Here is a 12,392-nt window from a genome sequence, read left to right on the forward strand (position 1 = left end):
GTCTGTCTTATATAAGCTGTGGAGTACTGCTCATACGTTGCTGGGTCACTCTTCAAACCATAAGCTTGTGAAAGAGGGTACAAGGAAACAACGGTCTACAAAGGGACGTACCATATATTGTTTTCCATGTTAACGGCATCCCTTTTTTACTTGGGACAACTCACAAAGGTCACTCCTTTTAAGCATTCCACCGACTTTTATACGCTTTCAGGAGTGTGTGTGTGAGAGAGAGAGAGAGAGAGAGAGAGAGAGAGAGAGAGAAGGAGAAGAGAGCTTTTACCATCATCTACTTATAGTCTCAAAAGTCCTCAAAGATCTGTCCTAGAAGTCTTGAGCTCAAGACCTGTTAGCCAAGAGGAAGATGGAATAATCAATCTACCACATTTGTGTGTGTGTGTGTGTGTGTGTGTGTGTGTGTGTGTGTGAGAGAGAGAGAGAGAGAGAGAGAGAGAGAGAGAGAGAGAGATGTAACATACATGACATAGTCATGTAGGTGATAGAGACGATATTCCGTCGTCCTCTTCTTGTTACATAGCACACAATGTTCTAGGGATGGAGGTAGTGGTTCGGGAAAAGTGTGCCTCAGCTTAGCCTTGAGCCGGTTGCAAAATCAAAGTAGCCGGTTTAGGGGAGGGCAAGAAGGAGAAAATTCCACTTAAAGTACATGGAAAATAGTGTATTTTGCAAAAATACTAGCTAGTACTGTAAAATTTCCAGTTCAGATTTGTCTTGGAGGGACTTTTGTATGTTTGTGAAAATGATTTTTCCCGAACACTGGATCATGGAGGGAGAGAGAGACTGTATGTGTGTACAATTACTTATAACTATATGTACACTCCATGTATGTAAGTAATATGCATTCTATAACTTGTATAAATGATTGCCAATTACTTTAAAAGAAGATGAGATAGCGAGACCAATTCAACGACTTTAGTGCTGTGTGCACATGCTTCCTTGTTACTTCTTGCCTTCAATTAAAAACCATTGACTCAACTTGATTTGAAAGTTGAGTATTTAACAAAAGACTCAATGACTTTGCATTGATTGTGAAATTAAAGATTGATAATAAAGGTTGGTTTTTTTTTAATACCATAATTGCACAATAAAAATATAACCGTGCAAGCAATATATACTAAAAAGCTAAAATAAGTGTATCTAATGCCCCTGCCAAGAGTGACCACCATAATGACAAAGTACACAATGCATCACCAAGTCTCTTACCATAACCCTAAAAACTATTGAATATCGTTCTTTTTCTATTTGACTTCAAAATTGAGCAATGTGCATCTATTTTACTCAACTATATACATTTTTTAAAACGAATTAGTTATTTTGATGAATTATCAAAACAATAAATGCTTAAATTTTTCTATTTAAAGTTTGTTTTATCTTTTGCCTTGCTCCTAAAGACAAGAATTTAGTACGCAAAAAAGTTTATTTGATTATCTAGAATCAAATAAAACTTTATCTCTTTTGGTCAGGGGTCGAGCCACGTACCCTTAAGAATGCTTAGCTTCTAGGAGACAATATTTTTGTTTTGAGTATATATATTTTTTCTTGCTAAGTAAGAGCAGTTAAATTAAACAATTTTGGTTTGTTTGTCAATAAAATCTCCCATGTTTCTCTATCTCTAATTAGCTTGTGCTTGGCTTAACAAGCTTCAGAATCATGTATGAACACCAATATGGTCTATCATAGACATGTAGAATGGCTATGGATCATCATTGACACTTGGAAAGGGGTCAATCTTTTACGTCTTAAGAATAGTTGTAGAATTTATGCGAGGACCGGGGAGGGATTAGATGTTGAAGAGTTTGTTCCCTTCTCCCAATGATAGAAGCCCTGGCTATTCAGTCATGGAACGTGAAAGGATTGAAGACCCGAAAGAAGCATGCCGTCCTCTGGGAGGAAGTTAGAAAGGAGAAGGAAGTTAATTGTTGGGCCATCCAAGAACATCATTTAGATGCTCATAGCAAAAGAAAACGGGAATTGGGAAAGAAGCTGGTGCTCTATGGAGAGGGAATGGACGGGTTTAGTGGAGTCCTCTCTATTGTGGACAAGCAGTTGTAGCCCAAAGTGATCCTTAATCATGCCTCTAGGAGAGCCCTAGGAGTGATAATTATGTGGATAGACCAAGCTATCACTATAGTCAAATATATGGCCCTTGCAATGCAAAGGATAGAGACAAATTGTGGATGCACCTTAGGGATTCCCCTATTGAAGCAGAGTGGCTATTGATTGGTGACTCTAATATGGTGGAGAAGAGCAAGGATAGAACAGGCTCAGCCAACCTGTTAGGTTTTGAAAAAGCTAAATGGATGGGTCTCTATGAGAAATGGGCTTTGATGGACCTATGGGAGGTGGGCCCTTGGAACATAACATTGGGCTTCACCTACACAAGTCTACAGTATGCCGCACAGCTTCCCGCCTTGACATGTGCTACTGCTCGCACCAGGCTGATTGGATCCCGTCGGTACTTGAGTTAAAGGTGCTTCCAACTAGGAGCCTGTTGGACCATATACCATTATACTTGGGACTCAAGAAAGCCAACGGGGAGGGTCAGACCCCCAAGGGAAGTAAGATGCTACTTGAACATTATTGGGGCACACATGTTCAAGGACCCTCTATTTAGAAGTCTTACCAAGAAAGCTTTGAGCAAACTCAATAAAGATGTTAATCTGGAAACGTAAATCTTGGGACCTCTTTGCTCAAAGTATTCAAAAAGAGATCAAAAGCCTTCAAAAGCTCAGGTCCTTGGATGAAAAAGGCTCGAGAAGAGCATTGGAAGCATCTTGAATAAGTGGTTGCTAGAAGAACACAAAAGGTGGCTAGAAGCGAAAGCCAACCTAGCTTAGCAGCAACTCGAGGAGGTCAAGAGGGCGAGACTGATATCCAAAGACTACCAATCAAGAACATTTTTTTAGGTCCTTGAAAATCAAGAAGAGTCGTGGCTCCATCCGCTCGCTCACATATGAGAATGCGAATGCTATACAAGGCCAAGATTTTATCGCTAGGATGATGCTCAATCACCTAGCCAAATCATTGGCCAACCAGAGACCCACTCTCAAGAAGTGGATGAAGCCAAAACGACCTTGCTCTAGAGTATCAATAGGAAAATTTCCCAACCTGAAGCCAATCATCTTGAGATGGCCTTCTCTGAAGATGAATGCTCACTTGCATTGCAAGCTCTCGGCAAGGAGAAACCCCCTAGTTGGGATGGTTTGTTCTTCAGGGACTTATGGGAGGACCTCAAGGTCCCAGTCCACAGGTATGGCTAACTAGGCTCTGGTCCTTGGATCTCAATGTGAAAAGACGGCTTATCTCAATAGGTTCCCTTTATCCAAAGCTTGTTCAAAACGAAAAATGGCCGGCTCAGGTTCTCAAACCGGTTCAAATTATGGAATTTTTAGTTATAATATGAGATTTTTAGTGTGATTATCCCTCTCAAATTTAGAGTTAACATGCTCATATGCGTGTGAAAAAGTTCCAAAGCCCTGCTTGGAATTCTTAAAAGGAGTCACCTTTGGGAAGCTGTGGTGAGTTGTCCCAAGCTGTAGTGAATTCCTCCTGTCTTGTATAACTTTTGCCGTTAACATGGAAACAATATTGTACCCTTTGTCTGAATTATAAAAGGCCCTTGTTTCCTTGTGCCCGTTTGGGTACAAATTAGCCTCCCTTCGTTCCCAGCGCACAGCACTCCATTACAAGACAGATATATATAGAGAGAGAGAGAGAGAGCACATCGAGCACTGCTTGTACGTAAGCAACTTCTCAGCTGTATGCAAATAGACCCCTAGCTTCATTACGTATACAAAACAACGCCCTCACCCTTGCCTGCAATAATTAGCGGCCTGTTGTGAATTAAGATTTATATCTTGTAAGTACATACCGCGCAAGGAGCTAATTAGCTTGCATCTGCAGAGACTGCAAACATGGAGGTAACCATCTCTTCCTTCATCATACCTCATCATTTCCCTCTCGATCTAATCAATATTATGCCATTGTCCCTGCTCGCATTAATTCCATCATGCTCTGATCCCTGCTTGAATATGATCATAAGTCCTACTGTTTCATCGCAAAAAATGGATAATGTCTTTTTTGTGCTGCTTTTCCTGCATATTTGCTTCTAATTCTGATATCAAGATTGAAATTAGTGCTGATTCGGGAGTATATACATTCTTGATGCGCAGCTTGTGGAGCTTCTGGTGCGCATGGATTGCCAAGGATGCGAGCAAAAAGTCCGAAAGCAGCTCGCCAAGCTCAAAGGTAATCACAATTTCTTTCAAGTATTGATGAGATCTTAAGATCTTGAGCACTTTAACTTGCATGTTTTTCATTAGGATTTGCACATTTCTCTTGTTGTATGTAACTCATGCTGCATCACAGAATTTTTCCTGCTGTATGTGCATGCATGACAACGCTTTGACCGAATATTATGCTGCCTCAGCATCATATCGCAAACGGATATATTATCCTCAGGTCATAGCAGCTGATGTGTTGCCATTATTATCTTTGCTTTGAGTTCAATCAGCAAGCAAAAGCTTTTTCCTCTAGAACAGGTGTAGATAGCGTCGAGGTTGATCTAAGGACAAACAAAGTGACAGTATATGGATTTGTCGATCGAAGGAAAGTGTTGAAAGCTGTGAGAAAGTCAGGAAAGAAGGCAGAGTTTTGGCAAGAAGCCTTCACTAATCTCCATCATTTCCCTCATCACAGTACGGGTGAAGCAAGTAATATAACAGTCAATTACAACTTCACAGGCTCCCAATATAGCCACAATTACTCTTCCTCATCCAGCGAGATGTCTCAAATTCAACCCTTCAAGCGCACCTACAACTACAAAAAGCATGGCTACAACAACTATGATTACTCAACCGATGATTCCATGCCCTACTATCATCAACAAGGTATAAGCACATCGCATGCGGCCCCGTCGATGTTTAGCGATGAGGACCCTAATGGTTGCTCAGTCATGTAGATTCAGCCCATTGCCATATCAACTTCCATTTTCCATATCACTACATCAAAACCCTTTTGTGAATTACACAATCATTATATGTTTCCATTGTGACATCTATATTGCCTCATATCTATTACATGCACACACAAATTGCTTTTGCCAAGATCCACTGTGGCAAAGGTATGCTAGTAGAGCCACTATAGCCATCTTGATTCCTTAGGAGGCCTCAAAACCTCCTAAGGAATCAATTACATGCACACACAAATTACTTTTGTCAAAATTCATCACAGCAAAGGTATGCTACTAGAGCCACTAGATTCCTTAGGAGGCCTCAAAACCTCACCAAAAAATATTTTTCATTGCCAGCCTTAACACACAACATATAGCCAATATAGCCACTTCACTTTTCTGAAGAACTGGTTTATATGTAAACTAAGCCATCTTTTTGACCCACGTGACGAGCGTAAAACCCTGAATCTCCCACTAGAAACTTGGTACTATGCAAAATTTCTTAAAGATCTAATATAATTTAGTAGGTTATTAGGTTTGAAACTTTGGTGGCACTGCAAAGTATTATCATGTTTGCAAGTATGTTTCATTGAAGTTCTTATGTAGAAATATATTTGTTATAATTAGTGCAATCCTAGAGAAATATATTGTTTAGAGGTGCAATTTTACAGCCTTTCATAATTAAATTGAGTCAATTGTTTTTCCGAGCTATCAAGAGTGCACTACAATTAAGGAAAAAAGCTACAAATAGGTATCACACCTTGACCTTACAATGGAAGCAGGCTGAAACAAGGGAGATATCTTCAAAAAGCCATGGACACCATTAAGAGATCTTAGAGGTCATTTGCAGGGCCTTCTAAGAAATTATGTTTCTCTCTCTAGAAAATGTTCTTAAAATGCACTTGCACTTATTAAGTACGTCAAAGGGACAACTAAACACTTTGAAAAGTGATTCTAACTTTTTGACAATCCTTGAAACATAAAATGCGTGTGGGAACGTTTTCCATGAGGTATGCACGGCGTCCGATAAACTAAAAAATGAATGTCTACTTGCCCTTTTTTCACATCCGGAAAGGAAGAAAATGCTTAAAAATCCCTAATTTTTGGAATGTCCCTTGCGTGTTGTAGTGCAAAAACTCCTTTTTACGGGTTTTTTGGGCATTTTTTCTCTCTCCGAGTGTCAGAAAAGGGATTTGTTTCTTTGATTATTGGGGATTTCGGACGCATTGACGATGTCAAAATATTTAAATTCTAACAATAGCTAACAATTTTGCGATTTTTTTTGCATTTCAATGATGCAAAAGCCATATTGAAAGAGCGACGCCTACCTCATGAAAAAGACAAACACATTTAATGAAAAGGTGACCGCTTTCAAGGGCAGTTGATTCATTGAATGAGTGAGTGATACCTTTTTCATATTTTTGCTCATATCCGCCTAATTTTCTACATAACGTTGGCCCTTCTCTGATTGGAGGAGCTCTTTTTTCTCTCTCTTTGAAAAGACTCTTCAAAAGACCTCTGAAATTTTCTAATGCATGCATGAAATCCCAAATGTTCATTGCAAGGTTCAAAGAATAGGGTATTTTCATAAGACATGCATCAAGGGCTTCTCTTCAATTGTAAGTACCTATACTTCACTTTTCAAGGTATGTGGATTTATGCAAGAATTAACATGGGTAAGAAAACTTACATGCTACTAGTTTGGCCCCTACTAGTTTGTCCACTAGTATTGTTGGAAAGTCCATAATAGTTTGGATGACAACTCTTGTGTATCAACAAATTTTTTTCTTGACAAGCTTGATTTAATAATGTATTTGTCAATATTTTTATGGAATGTTGTCTCTTGGGATATGCATATTGTTGGATATACCCAAGGTCCAAGAAATGTAGAGTAGAATATATTCAGGTTATTTTAGAGGAAACAAAGTGAGGAGAGCAAGAGCTTCTCTCCAAAGAGAATCATAAGATTTTCTTTTGGATGCATGTGGCATTCTATAAGATGCTAATATGGACAAACAGAACCATGGTGATCTTGATAGTGCAATACAATTGGAAAAAGATGTGCTTTCTTTACATCGCTCTTGTTGACATGTATGCCAAATGTAGTGAATTTCTTATCGAGATTCATGTCAAGAATGAATTGTCTTGTAAGGAAATTGGCTGGGTTCATGATCAAGACTACCCACTTTTAGCAACTAGGCCCAAAGAGCAACATCTAAGTCGCAAGTATGCCAAATGTAGTGAATTTTTTACCGAGATTCATGTCAAGAATGCCATCTCTTGTGAGGCAATTGGGTGGGTTCATGATCAAGAGTACCCACTTTTAGCAACTAGGCCCAAAGAGCAACATCTTAGTCGCAAGGGCATGTGCCTATGTAGAGTCTCCATTGTTTAGCATGGCATATCCATCTATAACTAGGAGACTGATAAATAGTTGGAATTTTTTTTGGCCCATTCCCACTCCTAAGAGGCTAAAGATAAATTTTATTGAAATGAGAGGAAAATGAGCGTACGATGCTCACTTTTGTTGATATTTTTTTTTCTATTGAAACCTGTCACCATCACCAGAGGCTTCAATATATGTGACAACCAAAACATAATAAATTTTTGAATGGATTCATAAGAAGTAAATTCACTATGTACATAGTGCAAGGAAACTCTAAAGAGAAGAAAGAGTTAAAGGAAAACAAAAGAAGAAGAAAGATGCAACTGTATCAATGCACTCTCCAATACCTTGTTATATGGAAATGGGGTCTTTTTATTTCCTGAACTCACCCTTCTGCATTTGAGATGCTTTGAAAGGATTTTTATTATTCTCAGATTGGGGCAGGAAGACCTACTATATACATAATATTTAAAATAATTTATCCTTCTGATAGTGCAAGCCAATTTTTATATATTAAGAAAGATCCAAGGAAAATTAACCAAAAAATTCTTCATTTTGTTGAATCATTGCAACCCCATAACTTCATCTATCAATTGACCAATGGATCTTAGAAAATGGGATCTGCTACATTTGTGTAGATCTTGTGCAAAAAATATTCATGTGAATGGTAAAACATTTTCATGCTAACATTTACCTAAAACTATATATATAATAGAAATCACGTTCTATGGCATGTGCATGGTTCATGTGAAAAATAGACTTTCAAAATCATCAAGTGAAGGGCTATTTTGGATCCTTTGCGAGGGTCATAGTGTTGTGAGACAATGTCATGTGCTAAAATAGGAGACAAAAAGATATTTTTCGACCTTTTGTTAGGGTTGTAGTGTTGTTACTAGGTGTGACGTGTTGAAATACATGGGACTTTATGAATTAAAAGTGGTTCTCTTGTGAAGTTGACTGTTGATCAATATTTTTTCTCCATTGAATGCTATCTAATTTTTTTGGTCACCATTTCTTGGGCCTAAAGTATTATCATAATTGGCAATATATATGCCAAATTGGTTTCATAAAATGCATGTTATTGGTTCCCTTAGAGTGCAAAAAATTCTCAAGGTGGATACACTATGCATGCATCCTTCCAAAAATTATTCATAAGCAGAATATGCCAACTATTTTTTGCAAGAAATGAAAACTGAGGGTCTCTTGCTACATGGTCTTCTATGATTGCATCTTGCAGGTCAATGGAACCATGCAAGCTAGTGGCATAGGCAAAACAAGTTCACGACGATATTTTGTATTGAGGAGGTATTGATTCTTTGAAAATTCTTGTTTCGCTTCACATGGAAAATGTGATGTACTTGTGAAGTCACAAAATATTTTTAAGAAGCATATTATCGTGGATGTTGTCCCTTGGAGGGCCCTAGGCCCTTAGGATATTTACAGGTTGTGATTCCTTAAATGGTAGAAATAACGGTGTTAATTTAAAGTGCCTTGTGTGTTAACTTATTTATTAGCATGTGACCCATGCAATGCCATGACTAAGAGGAATGTACACCTCAATTGTGGCAACCTTGCTCTCTTTCATTCGGCAATGACATGTAAATTCATTTGATTATTTTTTGAGCTTTTGGAGCTCCTTGATACATGCATTTTGCATCAATTACTACTCTAGCTACTTTCTCTATGGTTAGGGCTTACACCTCATTCATATTAGTTTTCATGCATAGGGTAATACCCGCATGCCAAGGGCGAGGACTCTCTCTCTCTCTCTCTCTCTCTCTCTCTCTCTCTCTCTCTCTCTCTCTCTCTCTCTCCCCCCAGTGGGATGAATTGATTAAACTTAGACCTAGTTTAAATAGGTTGGAAATTTCTTTACTGTCTATATGGCATTCAATGGCAATGGTATGGTTTCTATAATCTCATTATAGGTTGTGTAGCAAGACATGCTCTAGTTTGCATGAATTCAACACAAGGTAGGTAAATTGCAATGTAGTGGGTCCTCTTCCACTTATCAAATGCACAATCCAGGGATGTATGTAATTAGTCGGTTGATGTATAGGCATCTAGGGTGCATGTGCACATTGCACTCATTATCAATCGATGGGTTTTCCCATTGCTTCTACCCACCATTACAAAGCATGCACACTGGCTCTCAAGTCTTCAAGGTTAAAGCATGGGCACTTGCATATGGTGGAAGCCCTTCCATTTGCATTCAATAGAAATAGCTTAGAGGCTCCATGCCACAACCATATTGGACACATCCTACAATCAACACATTCCAAGAGATGATATTTAGTGTAGAAAGCTCATCAAGAACTTGATGTTATTTTGGTACCACACAAGTGGGACTCACATCTCCTTTGATAGTGGTGCTACTCAAAAGGCAAAGTTTGAGGATCTCAGAATCATGCCTCGTTGACTTTAGCCTTTGTCTATATATATTGCATTGAGTGATTTAGCACATCCACAACATCTTTCTCTCTCAACCTAGAGGCGGGGTAGAGGGCTTCCTTTTCTAACTCTACCCAAATTGACAGAGTTGAAAGGCAAGATGGGGGTTACAACAAAACAAGGCAGGGGAATTACTCAGTGTGCACACCCCTTAGGAAACAATGACGGCTGACCACCCTCGCCCCCCTCCCTTCTTCTGCTTCCTCACTTTTCTTTATTTGCTTCTAGGTTGGCTTGCCCAAATACGGATCTCTAATGGATAGTAGGTAGTACTAGGAGTCATCATCCGTGGCATCTTTTCTTCTATTGTTAGACTTTTCATACGCCAATTTGTTAATCCTCCACCAAAAAAATGTTGTAGTAGGTGCTTTATCACCAGAGAAAGTAGAAACAAAGTGCACGGGCATAGATGCAATAGATAGAAAAAGCAAAGCTGATAGTTGGTAGTGACTCTACATCCCAGATCAGATTCTTATGTAAGTGACAAGCTAGAGGGAGAGTACTAAAAATCCATAGGAGGAACATGATGGATAGGAGCAACAGAATACAATAGTTGACCACACAATTCTCTACAATAGTAACAATAGGCCTTGGCTATTGGAGACATTAAGTAATGGCTAAAATGTTTTGCATCTCTTTTTGTTGGTATAACCAATGTATAGAAATATGTGTCTCAACTAACAATTGTGGTTATTTCAATTTCAAACATATCGGTCAAGAGGAAGATGAAAATAAAAAATATTGCCTAGATTTTGAGAAAAAATAGTGTTAAACTGGTTAAATTTAGGTTTGAGTTTCAAATTTTCCTCTTGGAAAATCGATAAAAAGGAATCGTGTTTGATTGCCAAAAATGTTTTTTCTCAAACATTGGGTATGATAAAGGTTGGGCAAGAGAAAGTAAATTTTTCCTGATGGAAATTAATTGTGAACAATGCTAGAGAAAGCACAGACGTGGTATCACTGCTTCTTGGACACAAGCACATATAAGTAAATGGAAATTCTGATATCTAGGCAACAAAACCTCTTGTGCTTGGCACACATGTCAATCAAAGCATTAGCTAGCATGATGACAAGCTTTCTTACCCATGACGAACAATGTCATCCGTATTTGCATGCCTACGTTAATGTTTTTCATAATACCACATCTCAAGATGCAAGAGGAGGATTTCAAAGTTGGAGAGTATCTCCTACTTACCACACATGTCCACCCTACAAGGCGCACAATGTTATTTTTGAATAGCCCCTAACTAAATCTCATTATAAATTCTTTTCCCATGTCAACATCTTTCTTCATCCACATGCCTTCAAAAATAACCACAATCACTGCATTTGGAGAAAATTTTAGTTTTGTTGAAAACAACTGAGAGATTTTGGTGATTGCATTTGGAGGAAAGCTCCAACTCTCTATTTGCTGAAGACAACCTAGAGCTTACTGGCCCTACGACACCATAGTTGACATGCAAGTTGAGCACAACAATTCCAAGAAAGATTTTTTTTCCAAGAGCCTACAACAAACCATCCCATCATGAAGTTGTTTTCCAATGTCAACTACTTGCATAATGTCATATGCCTTCAAGATGCAAGCAAATGTGACTACATCTACAAATTAACATTCACTTTTTTGTACTGACTTAAACAACTCAATGCTTGCTTACTTGTTGGTGCTTTCCCCTTTTGGCATATCGTGTTGCCATTGCATTCCAACAAATCACATCCGGTCCAGGGTAGGAACCTCAAAAAGATCTTGTTGTGCTTTCAACAATAGCTGACATATATATGAAAGACTTGCTAGGTAAATATCTCATTGTGAATTTTTTTATGGGCACAACCATTGCCCATGACTTCAAGATGTAAAATAGCCGAGAGATGTGAAGACAATCCATAGCTTCTTGGTCCTACCCATGTTGGGCATACCCTACATTAAGTGTCGTCCAAGAAACAACATCCTTGCATATCCGACAATCACTGCAGTCGAAGAACTTTTGCATGTTTAAAAGTACATCACAATCGACATGCATGTCAAGCAAAAAAATTAGGAGCAAGATTTTTCCTTTCCAAGATCCTTTGACAAACTATCTCATTATGAAATTGTTTGCCAATGCCAACTGCTTGCATAATGGTATATGCCTTCAAGATGTAAGCATATATGACTGCATCTAAAGAGAAACATTTACTCCTTACTCGTTTAAACAAACCATGCTTTGCTCATTGGCTTTTTGACTTTTGGGAATACTCAACAACCATTTCACTACCATATCCATGATAGGAAGTGACAAAGCTCTCATTGTTCTTTAATCGTTATTCAATATATAAAATACCTGATAGCCATGAAGGAGTACGAGCGGAAGTGAGACGCGAGAGAGAGTGCGAGAAGAAGAGCACGAGGATATGGTGAACTCGCTCTACTGTAATGTGTAGAGCATAGTGAGTTCTTATTAGGTTTTTACAAAAGAATATGTGTACATACCTGGCGGCCCGCCCACTTACCTGGGCGACCACATTGGGCTTTATACCCCAACAACCTCCCACTTAAAGTCCAATGTGGTACTTTAAGTGTGAGAGAAGCTACTATACAAGCTAATATAC

At 38.6% G+C, this 12,392-nt stretch overlaps 1 protein-coding gene across 2 annotated transcripts; it reads left to right on the forward strand.

Annotated features, from left to right (window-relative positions):
• Positions 1-3,674: 3,674 nt before the first annotated feature.
• On the forward strand, positions 3,675-5,512 carry LOC147449109 (heavy metal-associated isoprenylated plant protein 28-like). Of its 2 annotated transcripts, none has more exons than XM_086522539.1 (3): positions 3,675-3,938; positions 4,191-4,266; positions 4,555-5,512. In XM_086522539.1, the coding sequence occupies exons 2-3, from the start codon at positions 4,226-4,228 to the stop codon at positions 4,976-4,978; spliced, it is 465 nt and encodes a 154-aa protein (XP_086378665.1). In that variant the 5' UTR covers positions 3,675-3,938; positions 4,191-4,225; the 3' UTR covers positions 4,979-5,512. The 2 variants fall into 2 exon arrangements, with proteins under 2 accessions (XP_086378665.1, XP_086378663.1); XM_086522537.1 differs by having other exon boundaries at positions 3,680-3,938; positions 4,560-5,512.
• The last annotated feature ends 6,880 nt before the right edge of the window (positions 5,513-12,392 follow it).

The sequence above is a fragment of the Adiantum capillus-veneris genome, chromosome 10, assembly GCF_014529385.1.
Source record: "Adiantum capillus-veneris isolate H3 chromosome 10, ASM1452938v2, whole genome shotgun sequence".
NCBI classification, from domain to species: domain Eukaryota; kingdom Viridiplantae; phylum Streptophyta; class Polypodiopsida; order Polypodiales; family Pteridaceae; genus Adiantum; species Adiantum capillus-veneris.

Coding starts and splice junctions, on each gene's coding strand:
- LOC147449109 (XM_086522537.1), top strand. Junction 4,267..4,559: donor GCAGCTCGCCAAGCTCAAAG/GTAATCACAATT, acceptor CCTCTAGAACAG/GTGTAGATAGCGTCGAGGTT.